Raw genomic sequence first — 20,249 nt, forward strand, 5'->3', positions numbered from 1 at the left:
GAATCGCGCCCCTCCTGCCTCCCTCATTAACACTCTGGCCCTCAGGATAGAGATATCGGTGCCTGTCGGGTCCCTGAGCCCTAGAGAGAGAGAGCTGGGGTGGGGGGGGTCACCACTGGCAGTGGCAGCCTGGGCATCACTGACTGATTCCAGCCCGCACCTCCCACACCTCTCTCTCCCTCTCTTTCTCACTCTTTCTCTGAACACGCCACCGCTTAGAGACTGCTTAGAGTAGGGGGAGGTTTGGGGCTGAGGAAGAGGGCCAGGAAAGGGAGAAGGCACTGGGTGGGAAGGAAGCAGAAGCTGGATGGTGTCTCTTGAGGGCATCTAATCCAATCCTCAGTGGCTTCTGATGCCTGAATTTTCTCCACTTCACCTATTGCCAAGTGTCACCTAGCTTTGCTTGTATGCCTCTAGTGACAGAAATCTCACTGCCATTGAGGCATCCCTTTCAGCATCGAGAAGAGGGGTAGGGGCTGGGAGCCACTGAGACTTTGAATAGGTAGGAACAAGGCTCTGTCCTCTATCTCCAGCTCTCCAGTTTTCTCTTTCATTCTCTCTTTGTAACTCGATCTCTTGGACTGTCTTTGTGCCTCTCTACGAACCTGGCGTTTCCTCTAATTCAGCCGGGGAATTCACCAGTACCTGAGTGATTACCAAGTAGCAAACTCAGCGCCCAGCACGCATCGGATGTTCAGTACATGGTGAGCAAACGAGTCCAACAGTGAGAGGCGGTCTCTCTAAGACTCTCGACGTAAACTCCCCAAGGGCACTGAACACCCGCGCCCTGGGTTATAACGTGCAACGGGCTTTTAAAAGGCAAATCTTGTGCAATTAGGGAACTCCTGCAAAAGCTCCAAGAGGAGCCTATGAGTGATTCTGACTCCAGTCCTCCCAGCTGCTCCCCAGGCCCCTCCAGCCACACCCCAGCTGTGCCTCATTGGATGCAGCGGTCACCCCTCAGGGCAAGGGGCAGTGCCAGGCGAGCAGGTGGGACAGTGCCCGGCTGTGACTCCTCAGAGGCGGGTCATGGGGGAAGGCAGTGTGTGTGGGGCTCAGGGAACAGGAGGGTGTGGGGGCACATCAGGGGCCACCCCAGGAATCGGATTCGACTCAGAAGAAACCCTAAACTTGCAAATAGATGTAATTAATGAAACAAGGTTAAGACTGCTCTGCCGGGCAAAGACAGGGGACTGCTTTAATACACAGAGTGCTTTGTAATTAGTAGGTTACATTAATTACTAATCAGCATCAAAGCAAGTGCCTTTGAAAGTTTCTTTCCTCCATCTCAACATTTTTTTTTTGCTCACAAAGGGAATACCCAGTTATTGTAGAAAATCTAAAAATACAAATATATATATATATAACATATAAAGGAAATAACACCCCCACACATTCACTCAGTAATTTTACCACCCAGAGATGTATTTTCCTTAAATCTATTTTCGAGACTTTTCCTTTCTTTAAAGAGTTTTAAGCACCTCCTCCTCCACCCCAAGACTTATTTTCTCAGCAAAGTCCCTTTTCAGAGGGCAGAGAGCAGAGCTAATGCAGCCCCCGACCTCAGATCTGAGTTGAGGAGGGTTTTCCTGCTCTTCCAAGCTGGTCCTCTCTGTCCTTGGTGTGTACAGGAGGATGGGACAGTAGCTGAGGGTCGAGAACCGAGTGGGGTGTCCAGCCTACCCCAGCCAACCGGCCGTCAGAAGCAGCAACCAGCTTTCTTTGGTGGCTTTTCAGGGGCCACCTCTGCCAGTGAGCCCTTCAGGCAGTCCTCCTGCATCTTGAGTGACCTGCATGACGACACCCAGGCATCAGTCCTCTCTCACCTCCCAGGGGCAGCGTGCAGGGCAGACGGGAAGCAGCTGGGGCTCTGGTGGTTGGCACCCCCTGAGGTTCTCCCCTCCCACTGGCTCTGCCCCTGCCTTGTGTTCCACAGGGCACCAGAAAAATGAGGGGCTTTGGCCTTCTGCCTCTTTTTCTGCCAGGCACTGTGCAAGGGACTCTGATAATGACGAAGAAGTCAACCTGTCACTGCCTTGAGAAGCTCACTGGGAAGGGAAGGAGACAGGAGTGAGTGGTAGATGGAGGAAGCACACAGAGGGACTTCCCACCAGGTCCTAGAAAGATTCCTGGAGGGGTTCCCGGACGAAGGGGGTGGTGTTTCAGCTGAGACCTGAGGGATGGACAGAGGTTCATTGGCAGAAAGGAGGAAGGGAGGTGCATGGTGGGCAAAGGGCAAAGGCCCAGTGTCAAAAGAGTTCAGTGTTGAGGAAGTGAAAGAAGTGCCTTCGTTCATTCACTCACTCATTCGTCCATTCACTCACAATATATTTACTGTGAGCCAGGCACTGTGTTAAATCGAGGGCTGAATGGACAGAGAGGCGCCGTGGAGGCAGCAGGGTTTCAGAAGCCGCAGTCAGCACTTGGGCTTCCATCCTACGGCAAAGGGAAGCCATCAGGCAGATTTATGCTGGAGGGCACGGGGCGTGGCCAGGTTTACAGTTTAGCAGGCGCACTTGGCTACGGAGCTGTAGAGCACACCTGGGCTAACCCCACCCGCTTACTCATTTCAGTGTCTTAATGAGCACCACCGTGTGCCAGGCCCTAGGTGTGGAGGGGGTGGTGAAAAAAACAGACCTGGCCCTGCCCTCCTGGAGCTACAGCCTGGGTGGGGAGGCAGACAAATACATATATAATTACAATTTGTTGAGAAAGGCTAGGAAGGACACAAACAGAGGGCTGTGTTGGCAAATAGTGGTGGTGGGGTAGGGGCTGGGCCTTTGAGTTGAAATTTGAAAGACGAGATGAAGCCAGTTATGGGGAGGGGGCCCTGCACTCTCGCCAGAGGGAAGAGGAAGAGGTGGAAATCACAGAGAAGACCTGGAGAGTGGCCGTCCTGGCTGGAGCTGGGGGTTGGGGCGTGGGGCTTGGCTGGGGCGGGGAGGAGGTGCTAGGGGAGGTGGTGTAGGCCATTGCCAGGCATTTGGATTTATTCTAAACCCAGTGGAAGTCACTAGAAAGTTGAGAACAGGGGAGTGACACTCTCCCCACTCCACTCAACAGAGGAGAAAACGAGGCTCAGAGAAGTGGGGTGACTTGGGGGAAGCGAAGCCGCTAACAGGAGTGCTAGAACTGGACTGCTCTCTCTACTCAGACTGGAGCTCTGTTATTTCACTGGGTGTTTCCTTGACCGTTTCCTCAGCACGGGCCTTCCTGTCCCACACGGGAGCCTGGGCTGAAGGCCGCCCCAGAGGATTCTGGGTGGGGAGGGGCAGGCGACACTCACCTGGCCAGGTTCGCGACACTCACCTGGCCAGGTTCACCACACTCACCTGGCCAGGTTCACCATGGGCTCCAGGATGTTGTGTCCCAGGACAGCACTGCATTCCCCAAAGGAGACCCCCAGCTCCTGCAGGCCAGACAGACAGGGGTGTGGGTGCCTTCGGGGAGACACTGCTGAGCGGCCAGGAAGCAGCCCCGTGGCCAAAGTCCTGTCCAGGGCAAACAGAGTCCTGCCCTGTACCTCCCCCGGCCAACCCCATGGGTGTGGCAGCCCATCTTGCTTGGTGTGAGCCCCTCTGCCCTCAGCCCCTCCACCCTTCTGGCTGAGGTGTTGAGGATACCTCCCTAAAAACATGCCTCAGGCTTCAGGATGACCATGGGAAGCCTGCATCCAAACTCAGAGCAATCTGCTGGGAACACTTTATGTTTTCTGATTAAAAAAAATATATATATATATATATTTCAATATTTCATTGGGGGAATATTGGAAAATCCATTATAAAAAAGTAAAATACAAGTTATAAACCCATTATACATGTAACTGTGATATATATACACATACACACGTATATATATATAAACTGTTAGCATTTGGGTACACATATTTCCATTTTGTTTTATGTTATCCTTTTATTGGGGGAGGGAGTTTTGTTAAATGTCATCGTATTGTTGGTTAGACCACATGAAATTGCTGTTTTGGTAGGTCCAAAATGTTGAAAGATCGGCAATTTCATGTGGTTCAAACTAACCTACACCCAGATTTGCAGCCAGCTTTTCTGACTTCACACTATATTGTAAGCATTTCTCCCACACCCTTAAATATTCTTCCAGGACAGGATTCTTAATGGCAAATACTAGGCTCTCCTGTGAACACACCACAGTTTAGCCTCTAACTACTGCCAGATGTTCATTCTTATAAATAATATTGTAAAGAACATCCTCATATACACGTGATTATACATTATACATGAGCATCCATTTCATTATTCCCTTAGGGGTTATTATTTCTGACTCTTTCCTTAGGATAAATTGTTAGAAGAGGAATTATTATGTCAAAGGGATGAGCTACTACTTCTAAGAGGAAAAAAATTCCCAACCAGGAACCTCAATGATGAGCTTGCAATTATGAGAAGTAAGAGGAGATACGAGAAGGAAATACCATATGAAAATGCTAACAGGGGTGGGACAAGAAGTGATTTTTTTTCCCTTCTTTACTATTCTCCAGATTTTCCAGAATGTGGATAAATTCTATTCATAATTAAATAGCATCTGCTGTCTGGTGGGGCTTTTGATGTCATCTTCCCAGGGAAGAATTTGAATCTTAAGCTAGAACAAATTAAAAAGGAAGAATGCTAATTAGAGACTAGAAATAAAATTAAGATTTGACTGGGAATTTTAAATGGAGATTTTAAACCCTTTTTACTCTGAAGATTTTTTCACGTAGGTTAGGACATGATGTGGGAATTTGCTAATTTGACATTGAAGTTGAATGCCACGTCTGCCACTATGGCCTCGCGTTTGGGTCTGAGAGTGGTTTCTGGAGAACTGGGGTGGGAGGGAGGCAGAGGTGGCCAGGCTGCTGTCTACCCTGGCCTGACCTTTGGCTGGGCAGGGGCTGGAATGGGCAGATGGTTCCTTCTCGGTTGCCCAGGCGAGGGTGATCCCCTATCTAATCCCCCACAGGGAGGTGTCTGCTCAGTCTGGGCTGGGAGAGGGGCCGAAGCCCAGGTGCTCACCTTGGCCAGTTCCTGCCCGGCCTCAGTGGGCACCTGCCGTTCCTCTTCACAGTCCATCTTGTTTCCCAGGAGAAGGATGACCACCCCGTCGGACGCTGCATCCTGCACACAGAATATGCTCCCTCAGCCACACGTGTTAAGTGCCGGCTGTAGGCTGGGCCCTGAGCAGATTGGCTGACAGTGCGCCCCTCCCCTGCCACGTGCCCCCCTCCATGTCACACCCACTCCACACCCTCCCACCTCACCACTTTTCCCCTCATCTGTGATGAGCCTGCCCCTTCTCTCTGCCTGTAAACATCTCACCCACTTTCTAAGGCCACCCTCAAGGACGCCTCTCCCTGGAAGCCTTCCAGGATTGCTCCTGCCCATGCTCTACTCTTCCTTTCTGGGCTTGATTGCACAGGCTGCCTTGGCTCATTTCCTAATTGTATCATGTATAACAACAATAATAATAACTTCTATTTACTGAGTGCTTACTACATGCAGGTGCTGTGCTGAAAGCAAGTGTATCAGTTAGTCCCCACAACTTTCCCAGGAGAGAAGTAGGACCTTGAAGTTCAGAGAGGTTAATCCACTTGTCCAAGGTCACAGTTACCTTGGGTAGTAAGCAGGGTTGTTGGGATTCAAACGCAGGTCCTATCAGACCCCAGAATGCAACTCCCCTCCTCAATCATTAACTTTTTCTGCTTCCTTAGCTAGACTAGAAACTTCTGGAGAGAATACATGTCTTACTTCACACGCTTCTGCATTGCTAGTATTCACTGAAGATTTCAGTATACATGTATCAATTAAGTACATGGAGGAAAGAATTGGGAATGTGTGAGCAGAGGAATTTCTCACCTAGAATGACACTAGAATTGCATTATCCCCAGGTACTAAGACACCACAAACAGGTATAGGGTTGCTGTAGGTAGGAAAGAAATGTACAAAGGATAAAGGAAGTATTTTGGATTGTACTGTGCAGTTGTGGTCTCTTTGTACTACTGTGTCCCAAGCTGATACAGCCACACGTCCTCAGTGCATGGTGTCACCCGTATGTCTTTTGTGCTGTTTGTGACCCTGGGAGAAAGTGGGGAGTGAGCAGGATACAATCTCCTGCCTGAAGCCAAAAACAGGGTCAATCCTAGCAGCCATCTGCTCACCTGCAGACAGTCCAGCCAGTAGCGAACGTTGAGAAAGCTCTCCTGGGAGGTGACGTCGTACATGAGCACCACTCCATCGGCCCTGCGCAGCAGCTGCCGCGTCACGCTGTGGTACCTGCCCAGAGAGTCTGCGTGAGGCCACGCCGAGCAAACTTACCTTAGCCTGGCCTCCCAGCTCTCAGCCACTCCATCTGCAAAGTCCTGCCTCTAATTGCTTCCCAAACAGAATCTGCATATGCTTTTCTTTTTTCACAGTTATTGTTGAATAGTAATATATTCTCATGGCTCAAAGTTCAAAAGGTACCAAAAGGCACCCAGTGAAAAATCTCTCTCCCTGGCTCATGGCCATCCAGTTCCTTCCCTTGGAGGCGGGGCGAACAGTTTCTAGAATCTCTTTCCAGAGATATGTTACATATATACAAGCAAATATGTATATACACATATCTTTACAGAAATACAGTGTTTAACACTCACTGTACTCACTAACCTTCATTATTCTGTGCTGTGGTTTGTTTTTTCCAGTTAACAAAATATCTTGGAGATACCTCCGTATTGGTACGTAAAGAGAGTCCTCGGTTTTTCTTTAATGGCTTCTCAGCATTTCATTGTATGGCTAGGCCCTAATTTATTTAACTGGTTCCCTATAGATGGACATTTAGGTTATTTCCAAGGTTTTACAATATGAACAATGTTATTAGGAGGGGTCTTCATCCCTACGTTATTAGAGTCATGCGTGAGTGTATCTGTAGGATGAATTTCTGGAAGAAGTACTGCTGGGTCAAAGAACATGTGCCTGTAAAATTTTGATCAATACTGCCTAGCTGGAAGCGGAAGGCAAGTGTTTTCAGAAGGATAGGTGATTGGGTGGCTGCCCCCCCCAAGGAAGATGTGCCTTGCCCACCTAAGGGGGGCCTCTGGGACTGCTGCCCTGTCTTCCCCCACTTGTGCTGACTCATCTCTTCTTCCCTAACATCCTGAATTCTTAGGTGGAAGACGCCTTATCCACACTTGGTCACCTCTTGCCCAAGTTGGACTCCTCAAGATAGGGGCTGCCCTCTGCCCCCAGGCTCAGTTCGGGTCCCTGATCCCATTGAGGGGAGGGGGGCATGTCGATGGCCTGTTACCTCTCCTGTCCAGCTGTATCCCAGAGCTGCAATGCAAAGTGCTTGCTGTCCACCAGCAGGTTTTTCACCCGAAAATCCACTCCTAGGAAACACACAGAGGGGCATAAGGGCCACTTCAAAGTTACCATCCGGGACTTCTAGCCAAGGCCTGCTCAAAAATACACCCGTTCCCCAAACCAGCCACAGTGGAATGGAAGGCTTTGGCTGGTGGGCTTCCACTCTGGTCCCCAAATCTCATCCATACTCAAAGGGCTGCTTCCTCCAAGAAGCCTTCCCTGACCACCCAGCCCACAGGGTTCACTGCTCCCACCGCACTCCCACACCCGGCAGTCAACACCAGTGGGAGGTAGCTTGACATCGCATTTATCTGTCTCCCCAGTGTACAGCAATGCTTATTCCTTGGATCACCCAGGAAAACCAGTTTCATTATTTTGTTTTTATAACACTCCTTGTAATAGTCTCTATTTGTTGCATGCATCTTTCTCCTTCAGCCAGACAGCAGGTAGAGAGGCAGCCAGGTGGGGATGGGGATTGGAAGTAGTGATGGCTTCAGAGACAACCTCCATCTGCCATTGTACTGGCTGTGTGACCTTGGGCAAGTCACTTCACCTCTCTGAGCCTCTCATTTCCTCGCCTGTAAGGTGGCAATTTAAAAAGATCCACATTGCAGGGTGATGGGGGGAGATTAATCAGCCCAGTTTCTGGTGGGAGCTTGAGAGGTAGCAATTTTTATTATTACTATTAATTCTCTTCTTCCTAATCCCAGGCCCCCAAATTTCGTGGCCCTTCCTCCCTGTGGTCATAGTTCTGGATCCTTTCTGTCCCTGGAAATACACAGGTTATAGTGAAATCCCAGGGAGGCTGGTAATCTTTGGGGTGCACCCTCCTGCCAACTCTCACTTCCCAAGGAAAGCAGGCTGGGAGCAGGGGTGATGGGGAGGGGCTGCTCAGTCCCCCTTTCCTGTTGGAGCTCTAAGGCTGTAGTGCCCACTGTAGACTCCAGGCCAGCCCCAGCAGGTGCCTCTCCTCATATTAGCTGTGCCAACAGTGACCCCCAGGAGCACCTGTTGCTGCCCCTGGTGGCGCCAAAACCATAGAACACTCTCCCCCAGCCACCCCCACCCCCACCTCACCCCTAGTGCTCTCCAGAAAGAAGCTGGGAGCAGTGGCAGCCCCTGACCTCAGCAAAATGGTGAAGAAGTTTGCTGCCTTCTTTCCTGAAGGTCATAGGGAACCCAGGATCTGGGGCTCCTCAGAGGTTATCTAATCCTATCCCCTGGGGACATTTCCCAGCCTCTGTTTGCACACCCAAGGTAGAGGGCTCACTGCCTCACAAAGCAATCCGCTGAATAACTAACAATTCCTCCTTGGATTTACTAATTCTCCCATCTCTCCCACTTTTCCACCTCCCTGCAGATCCCTTCTTAAAGCCTTTCCAAAAACATGCTATCACATATCTACATAAAGGAATATAACGTTTTCTCCTCCTTGGGGAATCTGCTATTTTAAATGAACACTCCCAGGCAGAGGGCAATGCCGAACCCAAAAGAGGGCCAAGTTTATAAGGTGAGCTTTGAAAGCAGGTGGCCCTGGGTATGGACTCCGGCTGTGGAGCCCGGCTAGGGCAAGAATCCAAATCAGGTCTTCGGTGATCTGTTTCCATGTCTGTAAAATAGGGTGGATATGGGAATACCTCACACAAATGCACATTCAGACATAACCCAGTTGGCTGGGATCCTCCACCTGGCTGCTCTCTGATGCAAGAAGCTACATTCTTATCTTCTGAGAGAGGGAAGCAGGGATGTAGGGAGGGTGACATGGGGAGAGGGGATGGATAGGATGACTGGGGAAACCCTGAGTCATCCCCAGTGATACTTAAGCCCAAATGGACGACAGACACTGGGTAGCAGCAGACTGCAGCTGGGCCTGGGGCAGATTTGGACAATGCACCTGGATCTCATGGGCTCCCAGCCGGCTGATAGTATGGGCTTGTCGCGTCTTCTTACAAATCTGCAACCATGGTCTATTCTGGATTGAATTTTATGGAAGCGTCTTACCACTTAATAATAAGGGAGAGTCAGTCATAAAGAGGGTTGTTGCAAGAATTAAGATCTGTATACAAGATGCCTGGTGCATCGCAGGCTTTCAGTAAACAGTAGCCCCAGTGATTAATAATGGAGGCTGGTAAACACAGTGACTCTGCAGAACTCAGGCCAGGCTTGCTATGGGCTCCTCCTCCCAAGGGCGCTGCATTTTTAGCTAGCACCCAGGTGAAGATTCTTAGGCAGAGAAAGGGTTGAGAAGCTGCCCTGGGGCCTTTCTTGTGCAAGGGCTGTCATTTATCCACTGGTCTTGCTGGGTCCCCAGGCAGCACACATCCTGTCCACAAAGATTTGGACAACTGCGTCTTTGCCCCTAAACAGGTCCTCCTTTCATTCCCACGAATTGCTTTTCTGCAGCTCCATACTCCAGACTGACGTTCAAGTGGCCATATATCCTGATATTTCTAGGGAGGGGAAGCTTTGCGCTTTGCGGCATTTCATTTGTAGGAACCACTGAACTCAATGTTATCAAATATTTATCATCATCATTGTAACAATGACAGCTAATATTTATTGGGCATTTACTACATAACAGACATTATTCTAAGTGTTTGACATGTACTAACATACCTATTCCTTATAACTCTAGGAAGCCAGTACTATCGTTGGCTGCATTATTTGGATGAGGATCTGGGGGCTCAGAAGGGTTAAATAATTTGCCCAAGTTCTTAAGTGGCAGTAAGTGCTAGTAAGTGGCACACCTGGGATTTGAACTCAGGCACCTGGGTCCCTAACATCACACTCTACAAATACATTCTGTGTAAAATATTCAGCTTGCCCAAGGTGACTTCCTGCCAGGGCATGGCTGACTGGCCTGGAGCCAGTCATGAGCAAATCCACCGACCCTGCCTGTGGGCCGCGTGTGTGGAGACTTGTTTGTTTTTACCATTAACCAGCGCTGGCACCTAAATTGCAGGGTGGTTTGTTGATGTGGCACATTGTAAGCTAATCAGATCAATGCAAAAAAAGAGCAAATTACCTGTAATTAGAGACCATCAGTAAAATAGTAAGATTATGCCCCTATGGAATAATGGCTAAGGCAGGGTCGGTGGCCGGGGCAGAACCTGCAGCTTCCTGAGTGGTGGCCAGTTCTGGGCCTGCTCTGGCTTGTTGGCCCGCTCCCCTGGGTCTCCCGCTTCCCCTACCACCCTCCCCAGGCTGAGCCTTACCCACGGTAGCTGTCAGCCCGGTGGCAAAGGAGTTATGGTGCAGCAGGTGCAGGAAGGATGTTTTGCCCACATTCGAGTCCCCCAGGAAGATGACATGGAAGACGAAATCAGGGTCAGCCTGAAGCTCCCCGGCCACAGCCTGCGGCTTGCCGGTCAAGGGGTCATCTGGGGATCGGGACAGCCCAGCCTTTTGGGAGGCCGTTTCTGTATCTTCAGGTCTTTTGTCTGCTTTCAGCTCCCTGGGTTGAGGAGGGCCTTGCTCCCCTTGAGCAGCCGTGGGTGGGGGCCTGGGTTGGGTTTCCAGGTTAGCCATGGTGGGGAGAGTTTGTGGGGGCTCCTGGGGCCCTGCTGTGTCTGCAGGCTGAGCCCCCATGGGGGGAAAGCCCCTCGAGGCAGATGATTTTTCAGGAGCAGGGACCTCTGCTTCAGCTTGAACCTGCGGTGTGCCATGTGGGGGAGGAGCAGGCAGAGTATCTTGCTGGGGACCTTCTGGATGCCCAGCTGGCAGGCCTTGAGCCTCAACTGTCTGTGCTGAACTGATGTCCTGTCTGTCTTGTTTTCCTTCTTTAGCCCTGGGCACCTCCTCCAGACTCAGGTGAGGGAGGGCAGGCCGCTCATCTGGCCTGAGGACCTGGCCAGGAGCTTCTCTCAGTGCCCTTGGGCTGCCCTCCTGCAGGTCCAGCTCTGACTCGCCCTGCTCCAGCCCCTCTGTGGGAGCCCGACCCACAGGCTCCAGACCCTGGGAGGGCTTGGCCGGCCTGGGTGTGAGGGTGCCAGCCTCCGGGGACCCCAGCCCTGGCTCAGAGCCAGCGGTGTATGGATCCTGAGGGAGGGCTTCTCTCTGTCTGGGTGGCTTGGGTGGGGCAGGCCCAGGCTCGGGGCCCTTGTCATGGGGGTCTGAGGCCTGGAACTGTTCGCTGGGCCCAGTGGGGGCCTGGGGAAGAGGAGATTCCACGTGGGGAGGGGACTCATCCCCCAAAGGAATGAGCACTTTGATTGCAGCTGCCACCAGGGCCCCTGCCTCCCCAGGTGGGCCCTCCAGGGGATCCCAGGGGAAGTGGGCCTCAGGCCTGGGCCCTGGCTCCTCCTCGGGCTCCAGGCTCTGAGGCTTGACAGGCTGCTCTGAATGGATGTCCTGCCCATCTGGGTCCACTTCCTTGGCCCTGGAAGGCACCCCAGGGGGGCTCCTTAGAGTCTCATCCAGATCTGAGGAAGGCATCTGGCCAAACAGCCCAGCATGTGGCTCGGAGATGGAGATCTGCCTGACCACACGGGGTGTCTGGGGGCCTGAGGGGCTCGGAGAGGGCGGTGGGCTCCAGGAGAGGTGCAGGGCTCTGTGTGGTGGGCTGTTGAAGCCGCTCAGGAGCTGGTTCCAGTCGTCATTGTCCCCAAACAGCCCAGGCAGGGGGGCCTCCACGGGAGGTTCTGGAGCCTTCTCCTCATCAGCTCTGGGAGCACTGGAAAGGATGTGGGAAGCGAAGGTCGGGGGATGGGGCAGGTAGATCCTGGCTGCCTCCCTCTCCTTCTTTTGCATGCCCCTCATCTGGTCCCCCTCCCAGTCTTTCCTCAGGCAGTGCTCTCCCAGGATGGCCCTCCCACTCCTACTCCTTGTCCAATCCTGCTTATCCTTCAAGGCCCACATGAAGCCTCACCTCCTCCAGGAAGCCTTCCCTGATCATTCTGGCCCATCCTCCATCTCTGAGCTGTAACAAGTAGAGTGAGTGCCTGCCAGGGATCCAGCACTGCGCTAGGCACTGTTGTGTGTTTGCGTGTGTGCGTGCTTGAGTCACAGCCAAGTGGTCTTGGGCACTTGGTTTTCCCCTCTCTGTGCCTCAGTTTCCTCCTCTGTGAAATGGGTATGATAATCCCAAGCTGGCAGGGTTGTTGCAAGGATTGCAGGAGGGAGATTGTATGTGTGCACTGTGTGCCGACCAGAGCCTCCGAGAACTCAGAGCCTCCCTCCCCTCTTCCATCCAAGAAGGCCTTGGCCTCCACTACAGCCCAGCTGGGCAGCCACTTGCCTCGGTTCCTCCTCCACCTGCCAGGACACACGGCCCCTGGCAGCGTCCAGATGCCCTCTGGTCACCTGCAGCTGCCCCCGCACCTCTTCCAGCCTCCCAGCCAGATCACGCTCAGCCTCCCGCAGCTGCTGATTCTCGGAACTGGCCTTCTGGTGTGTGCTGCTGAGGTGGTTGAGCTGGGCCTCCAGCTGCCGGGGTTAGAGGGTGAGAGGAGAGTTGCCCAAATGCCTCCAGGCAAAGCCTTCCAAGGACACTCTGGGACTTAAACCCCCTCCTGGAGACTCAGCTTAAAACACAGGATTAGGGTAGGGGGTGGTTACCCCTCATTGGCCTAATTAGTTCCATTACCTCCCACCTGGGGGTGACATTTTAATTGTTGGGGTAGGGAGGACAGAGGGAACTGTGGGAGGATCGCAAACTGCCACCCCTCCTCTGCTCTAGGCCCTCCAATGGCTGCTCATCTCTGAGCCCATCAGGTCCACTAGGCTCCTGATCTAACCACAGGACTCCAAAGAGATCTGCCTGATCTGAGTGGAAGACAAAGCCCCACAGTGGCCTCCGAGGCCCTGCACAGCCTCCCCTTGCCCCCATGCCGTCTCTGACCTCCTCTCCTGCTGCTCTGCCCTCCCTCAGTACGCTCCAGCCCACAGGTCTCCTCGCTGCTCTGGGAGCATTCACCGCACGAGCCCACCTCAGGGCCTTTGCGCTGGCTGTTCCCTCTGCCTGCAGGCTCTTCTCCCAGACAGCACACGGCCCCCTCACCTCCTTCAGTCTACTCCAATGGCATCATCTCGACTCTCCCATCAAAATATTTCAACTCCCCCTGAGTCTTCTATCTCCCTTCCCTTTACTTTATTCTCCTGAGCACTAATGTGTTTCATATTTTACTTGTTTATTTTGTTTATCATCTGTCTCTCTGACTAGACAGTAACTCCACAGGGCAGGTATTTGGGTTCATGAAGTTCTCTAGAACCTAGGACAGTGCATCGCAGGTGCTCAATAAATGGTTGTTGGGTGAAGGGCCCAGAGGAGGGGGGTGCCCCAGGTCCATTGGGGACAGAGCAAAATGTGGAAAGTCCAATCTTCCTCCTTGGCAGAAGGGGCCGGCCTCAGTTTCCAGGGAGTAGCTGCTGCAGAGGCACCTGGGAAATCAATCTGTGTGGGGAGGATGAGACCCAATAGCAGCACCAACCACGGCCATGACAGGGGGGTTCTGGGTACCTGTCCGGGGCTGAAGGGACCCTGGTTGTTTGGTCACAACAGAAAGCAATTTTACTAAGGACAGTGGTCAGGAAGTCAAGGAAAAAGGAGACAGTGGGGCAGGGTCTCAGACCCAAAGACTCATCTACAATGCCAACCAGAAGTGACTGCAGGCTACGAGAACTGGGGCAGAGGCATCCTGACCTTAAGGTCAGATTCAGAGACAGTAACAACTGTGATGTAGAAAGCACCTACTATGTGCCAGGCACCACCTTAGTCCTTCACATATAGTACCTCTAATCTTCACTGCAGCCTTCTAAGGCTTCTCCAGGGAGGAAACTGAAGCCCAGAGAGGTTAAGAACTTGCTCTATGTCACTCAGCTGACAATGAGATGAGAGTTGAACATCACCCTGTCACTAAGCCTCTCCAGCGTCGAGACCTCTTGTTTGTCCAGTGCTTTCCTACTGAAGACCTCACTTGTCATAACAGCCTGGAAGATGCAGTGGATGAGACTATTCCTGTTTTATAGCTGGAGAAACTGAGGGCCAGACAAGCAAAGTTATTTCCCCAGGTTTGTATAGCCTGTAAGTGGAAGAGCAGGGATTTGAACCTGGGCCTTCTAACTCTTATCTTAGTGCTCCCGCTGCACTACGTGGCCTCATCTCACATAAGGGCTTAATGCACCTCTTTCCCAGTGGGCTGTAGTCAAACGGGAGCCCAACAGTCTCATGAGTCCTCAGTGCTGGGCTGGCAGTTTAAGGCTGACTTATCCAGAGAATGTTTATGGCAGGTCCCAGGATGGGTGTCAAAGTCTGTGAACCCTCAGAGTCAGCCCCCGGGGAAGCCCTGTGGCTCACCTCCCTCTGGCCCTCAGCCAGCTGCTGCACTGCACGCTCCTTGGCCTCCAGGACCTCTTGCACCTGGGAGCTGAGGGCCAGGTCCCGGGAGCGGCTCTGGGGAGCAGACAGGGATCAGCCCCTGTGCTGCGGGCTCCAAGACCCAGACCTCCCCACACTCCCACCAGCACCTGGATGTCCCAGCTGGGAGGGTTCTCAGGGCAACCCCCCCCAGAGAGGGGAAGTTCTGCTCTGCAGTGCACAATGAGAGCCCCCGAGACGGGAAGGAGGCCTGGGTTCAGCACTGCCTACCCCATCTCTACGGGGAACCCAGCTGGTCAGGGGTGTGAGGGTCCACTTACTCCCAGCAGCCTCCTGATGCCCCTCCTGGCCAGCTCCCTGTCCCCACTACTTGGCCAGAAGAGGAGGCCAGGGCAGGGGGCAAGGGGCAGGCTGCTGGCAGGAGCCCACCTCGGCCTGCAGCTGCTGCTTTTCCCGGTGGATCTGCTGCTCCATCTCCTCATAGAGCTGCTGGACCTCGTGGTGGTGGTCGGAGTCACGCCTGGAAGGGGTCGAAGGCGGGTGGGGGAACGGGCAGCCCATCAACACCTCTGGACCCTGCTGCTGGCAGAGCTGGTCTGGGCCTGGGTCAGAGCCCATCCTGATGCTCGCCTCAGCCTGTCAGGGGCACTGACCCCTGTCACCCTGAAGACAGTCATCCCAATAGGCCCAACCCACACGACTCTGGTATTGGTCACCCTGACCCCATCACCAAAACAGTGCCCCATGGCCCCATCCCGCTGCCCCCACCTCTCGCTGTCACCCCCACTCCCCGCCTCCCTAACTCAGACTCCTGGCATGGCTGCACCCTTGCCAATTCCAGGGGTCACACACGCATTGCAATTGATGTGAACAGTGTCCCTGGATTGTGCCAAGAGCACTCGCCATTCCCATGCCACTGCATGTCACTTCCCACAGGTCCCTGCGCCACTTCTGCCTCCAGCGCAGCACTGCCCCATCCAGCCCCCAGGCCCTTTGGTGGACCCCCAGCCTCTATTCTCCTGCAGCTGGGGAAATTCAATTCAGATTCAATTAAAATTTAAAGCTGCGGTGCACTTTCTGTGCATGATCCCCCCACCCCACCCCGACTCACTTCCTTAGGGTCAGCTCCAGGGCCTCCTTGTCAGCCCGTGCGTCCTGCAGGCGGCTGCTCATCTTAGCCAGAAAGCCCTCCAAGTTGCCTGCCAGTGGGGGCTCCTCCTGCCGCAGCTTCCTCCACAGCTGCCAGATCTCAGCCTGCCTGGGGAGGCGGGGGATGGTGGTGGGGTGGGGGTGGGGTGGTAGCCTGAGGTTAGACAGTAGGTGGGACGGGCAAGCAGGGGGCGCGCCACTCCTGAGTTACCATGGCGACACTCCAAGAGACTTGGGAGCCCGGGTACCTACTCACACCCAACAAGGAACATCTCAAATGCCACTTTCAGGAACCTTGCCCAGATGTGCCCTCTCTCTCCTTGAAGTCCCACAATACTCCATCTCTCTGTGATTTAGCGATTATATGTGGGGTAGGGGGCCTGGGGAATTGATGGCCCAGGGCTTCCATCTGCCTCCCCTGCTTCTCACACACTCTGTAGCTGTATGACCTTCTGCAAGTCCCATGGCCTCTCTGGGCTCATTTGTAAAATGGGGAGGCTGATATCTGTCCGACAAGGCTGCTGGAGAAGGAGAACACACCCAGGGAAAGCACCAGCTCGTGGCTGGCACATGGTGGACACTGAGTAAACGCTGCCTCCGCATGGATTTAACTAAATCCTGAGGACCGGTGCCAGAGGCTGAGCCCAGGCCAGGCTGCCAAGCTGAGAAGCGGCTCCCCACCCCCACCCGCCCCACCAGCCTGCACCCTGCGTCCCGCCCTGCCTGCCCCACGCACCTGGCCACACCCAAACCCGAGGGATCCCATCTCTCCCAGTCCAGTGGGGTGAGCAAACCTGGGTGAATGGGCGAGGACAAATCCTTGCTGGTTCTAACCGACCCCAGTGGGATCTGGGTGTGGGGAAGGGGCATTTTCTCTGAGAACGAGTGAACCCCATTAAGTCCAGAGCCTAAGGCAATTTGGAGGAAACAACCTCTTGACTCCAAACCTACCCAACCCAGGACATCACCATGTCTGACTACAACCCATCGGAGAGCCCTCTCTTTGGGTTACGAAAGGCACCCTCAGGCAGCCTCATGTTTTTAAGATCCCTTGGGAGGCTGAAAGCCCAGCTCACTAACCCTTCTGGGGAGTGATCCGGTGGGGCAGAATAAGAGTGGGAGAGGGTGGCATGGGGAGGACTCCTTGTGGCACACATGCTTTCATTGAATCCCATCACAGCTCTTATGCTCATTCTACAGCCCGGGAAATGGAGATCAGAGAGGTCAGACCATTTGCCTGCGGTCACACAGCTAGCAAGTGGCCAAGTCAGGATGTGTACCCGGCTCTACCCAGCAGCCACCCACCTTTGCACTGTGCCCAGGCAAGCCCTCACCCTCACTGACTGGCCATGCTACCCCGTCACCCCCCAACACAAACACATCATGCTGGCCTTACTCAGAAAGTAAGTGGCTGGTCCCCAGCTGCTCCATGAAGGCCAGGAACGCCTCCTTCTCTTCGGCACCAGCCTCCTCCAGCACTGGGAAGCTGGTGGCTGCAGATCCTCGTTTGGAGGATGGTGGCCTCCTGCGGAGCCTGTGGGTGCTCGGGCTGGAGCCAAAGATGTTCTCTATGGGCAGAAGGGGACAGAGAGGAGCAGAGTGGGGCTGGGTCCAGCCCCCCCTCTGTTCCCACACTACCCTCCTCCAACCTCAGGGAAGTAGCTCTATCTGTGTTGGTCATGTTTACACCGGCTGCATTCATTCATTCTTCACATCAACTGTAGGAGTCTATTCAAGATAGGCCCTGTGCCCATTTTACAGATGAAAATCCGAGGCCCAGAGGCCAAGAAACTTGCTGGAAGTTACACAGCAGCTCCATGGTGGCCAAAAGATCCTTCATTCATTCACTCGGAGTATTTATTGAGTATCTACTATATGCTGGGCACTGTTCTAGTTGCTGAGGATAAAACTGGCCAAAATCCCTGCCCTGGTGGAGCTGATATTCTAATGAACGTTGAGAAGTATACATTTCTTTTATAAAAGTAACTTTGCTAAGTGAGCTCAACGAATAAACTGGGGATCTGCCATTGAAAGACGGGGACGGCAGCCTAATAAAGATGGGGGGGCAGGAGGTGTCCCTGAAGAGGTGATGTTGGAACTGAGATGTGAATAACAAAAGGAACGAGCCATGTGGGTATCTAGGGAAGCACATTCCAGGCAGAGAGAACTGTATGTGCAAAGGCCCTGGGGTGGGAGTGAAGCAGACACAGGGGAGGGGCACATGGCACTGGGTGAACCCAAGAGGCTGGCAGGGTCAGGATGGGAAGGGGTTTGGATTTTGCTCCAGAGGAAATGAAAAGTCCCTGGCACAGTGGCCACAAATGGATTCATATGAGGATGGCCCCCGGGGCTGCACGGACAGCAGATGTTTCCTCTGCCCCCCAGTTCCACCTACCCCACACCTGGCTTCTCTCTCACCAGAGCTGAAGCAACTACTTCCTGGCATGGCCCCAACCTGTAAATGCTGATTCCTGACCTTCCTTTCTGCTGCCCCCCAAATTTTAGGAGACTCAGCAGACCTGATAACTCTGGGTGGCTCTGTGGGCATTGAAGGCCGAGCTGGGCCTTTTGATGGCGCTGGCATGGACACCACACCTTCCAGTCCCACAGCAGAGGATCAGCAGGGTAATTGGACCCATTGGCCTTGGTCTCTCTGTTCTGTCTTGTGAGGTGGATGTCACAGCTTAGGGCCTGGAAAACCTATATCCCCTCAACAGCACCCTCTGATGGTCCCTGGGGCCTTAACCAAGGGCAGGAGGTAACTCTCTTCAGATGGAAACAAGCCTGTGGTTGCAAGAATGGGGAGTGTTTTACCTCTCAGTGAAGAGAAGGCTTTTTTGAGGAAGAAAACAAGGGAAGTACCAGGAAGCAAGCCTGGAGGCCTCTCTGGAGGAGGAGGCATACTCAGACCTACACCCTGTCTCCTGCGCCAATGCAGTGCCCTCACTGGAGGGAAAGGAAGAGAACAGGTGTCCTGGGCAGGGAGTCCTAAGGCCCAGCTCTGCCTCTCACTGCCTTCCTAGCCCAGGATGAGTATCCTCATCTCCACAACAATCCTTATTATCAGCCATGCCCTGGCCAGTTCTCCAGGATGTTGTGCAGTGACCCCTGGGCTGTTAAAGGGGCCACTGTTGCCATTCCCATCAGCCCAGCCCAGCCCAGCCCCGTTTGGGGTGCACTGCACGTCCCTGGACAGACATACTGAGAGCAGAGCTGAATTCTTCGAGGGAGAGGCGTCCCTTCCGCTCGATGTCCACCCAGTCAAATATCATCTCTGGCTCCTCCTCACTGCCCAGGAAGCTGAATTTTGCCATCTGGAAGGAAGAGGGGAGTTGGGCAGCTGTTCCCGCTGGCAAAGGCTCTGGGCCACCCCTCAAGAAAGGTGAGGTGCTTGACTTCAGCCACCCCCACCTCCCCTCTCCCCAATTTTGGAGTCTCCTGGCCCCATCCTGACCCAAAGCCTACCCTAGAGGTCCTCCAACTCCATCCAAAGCAGCTCTCTCTGCAGGGCCCTAGAACTGGCTCCAAACCTTTCTCCTTTCCCCATCCAACATCAAAACTTAACAGATCTTGTGTGACACCTGAGACTCAGAGCTAGAGCTCAGCGGCTATGAAATGTCAGTATTACCTCATACAGCAACTGTTTAAAGAGCTGAAAAGGAGTTCAGACCTCAATTAGAGATATTAATGAAGTGGATCTGGTTAGGACTAAGGCAAATCAGGCCAAAGGGTAAAGGAGGATATTGACTGTGTTTTAAAACTTCAACTTCTGTGTGAGACCAAGGGAAGAGATGTTTATTTGGTGCAGGATCTATATTTTCTGCAGCACACTAAATAATTTAACTTGTACAGTCTGTTTATTCAAACACTATAATTACATGGAACTTTGAGTAGGAAGTGAGTTCTGGTAGGTTTGTACAGGTTAGTGAGAAATTCTGATACATCCCAAAGTAATTTTGGCAGAGAATGAGGATATATTTGCAGGAGCCCCCTGGGGAACTGGGGGAAAATGTGGAAATGTGGGACTTCCGCATCTGGGTTATTACTGATATTCTCACAAACATTGAGGACTAACAATTTGGTAGGATGAGCTCCCAGCCTTGGGATATGCCCTTGTGAAGCTTGTTGCTGCAAAGGAGAGGCTGAGCCTACTTACAATTGTGCCTGAGAGTCTCCTGCAGAAAACCTCTTTTTTTGCTCAGATGTGGCCTCTCTCTCTCTCTAAGCCCATGTGGCAGGTGAACTCACTGCCCATGACTCTCAGGGGTATAAATCTCCCTGGCAACATGGGACATGACTCCTGGGATGAGCCTGGACCCAGCATCATGGAATTGAGAAAATCTTCTTGACCAAAAGGGTGAAGCAAAATGAAACAAAGTTTCGGTGGCTGAGAGATTTCAAATTGAGTCAAGAGGTCACTCTGGAGGGCATTCTTATGCACTATA

At 53.0% G+C, this 20,249-nt stretch overlaps 1 protein-coding gene across 6 annotated transcripts in view; it reads right to left on the reverse strand.

Moving 5' to 3' along the window:
- RAB44 (RAB44, member RAS oncogene family) overlaps nt 1-20,249 on the reverse strand; it is a 33,977-nt gene that overhangs the window by 2,325 nt on the left and 11,403 nt on the right. The window contains exons 3-15 of one of the 6 annotated variants that reach the window (XR_005218086.1): nt 19,007-19,118; nt 17,201-17,372; nt 15,767-15,913; nt 15,085-15,175; nt 14,635-14,730; nt 12,577-12,764; nt 10,556-12,012; nt 7,285-7,366; nt 6,161-6,275; nt 5,019-5,120; nt 3,333-3,409; nt 2,325-2,436; nt 1,684-1,790 (exon numbers count right to left, since the gene is read on the reverse strand). Coding sequence is in view for 5 of the 6 variants with exons in the window: in XM_037844550.1 (XP_037700478.1) it covers nt 1,734-1,790; nt 2,325-2,436; nt 3,333-3,409; nt 5,019-5,120; nt 6,161-6,275; nt 7,285-7,366; nt 10,556-12,012; nt 12,577-12,764; nt 14,635-14,730; nt 15,085-15,175; nt 15,767-15,913; nt 17,201-17,372; nt 19,007-19,118 (2,808 nt within the window). In the remaining variant the exon portion in view is untranslated. Of the gene's footprint in view, nt 1-399; nt 1,791-2,324; nt 2,437-3,131; nt 3,410-5,018; nt 5,121-6,160; nt 6,276-7,284; nt 7,367-10,555; nt 12,013-12,576; nt 12,765-14,634; nt 14,731-15,084; nt 15,176-15,766; nt 15,914-17,200; nt 17,373-19,006; nt 19,119-20,249 lie in introns of those variants that run through there. The other 5 variants (XM_037844550.1, XM_037844552.1, XM_037844553.1 and 2 more) reach the window with 5 other exon arrangements.

Source organism: Choloepus didactylus, chromosome 7 (assembly GCF_015220235.1).
Source record: "Choloepus didactylus isolate mChoDid1 chromosome 7, mChoDid1.pri, whole genome shotgun sequence".
NCBI lineage: Eukaryota > Metazoa > Chordata > Mammalia > Pilosa > Megalonychidae > Choloepus > Choloepus didactylus.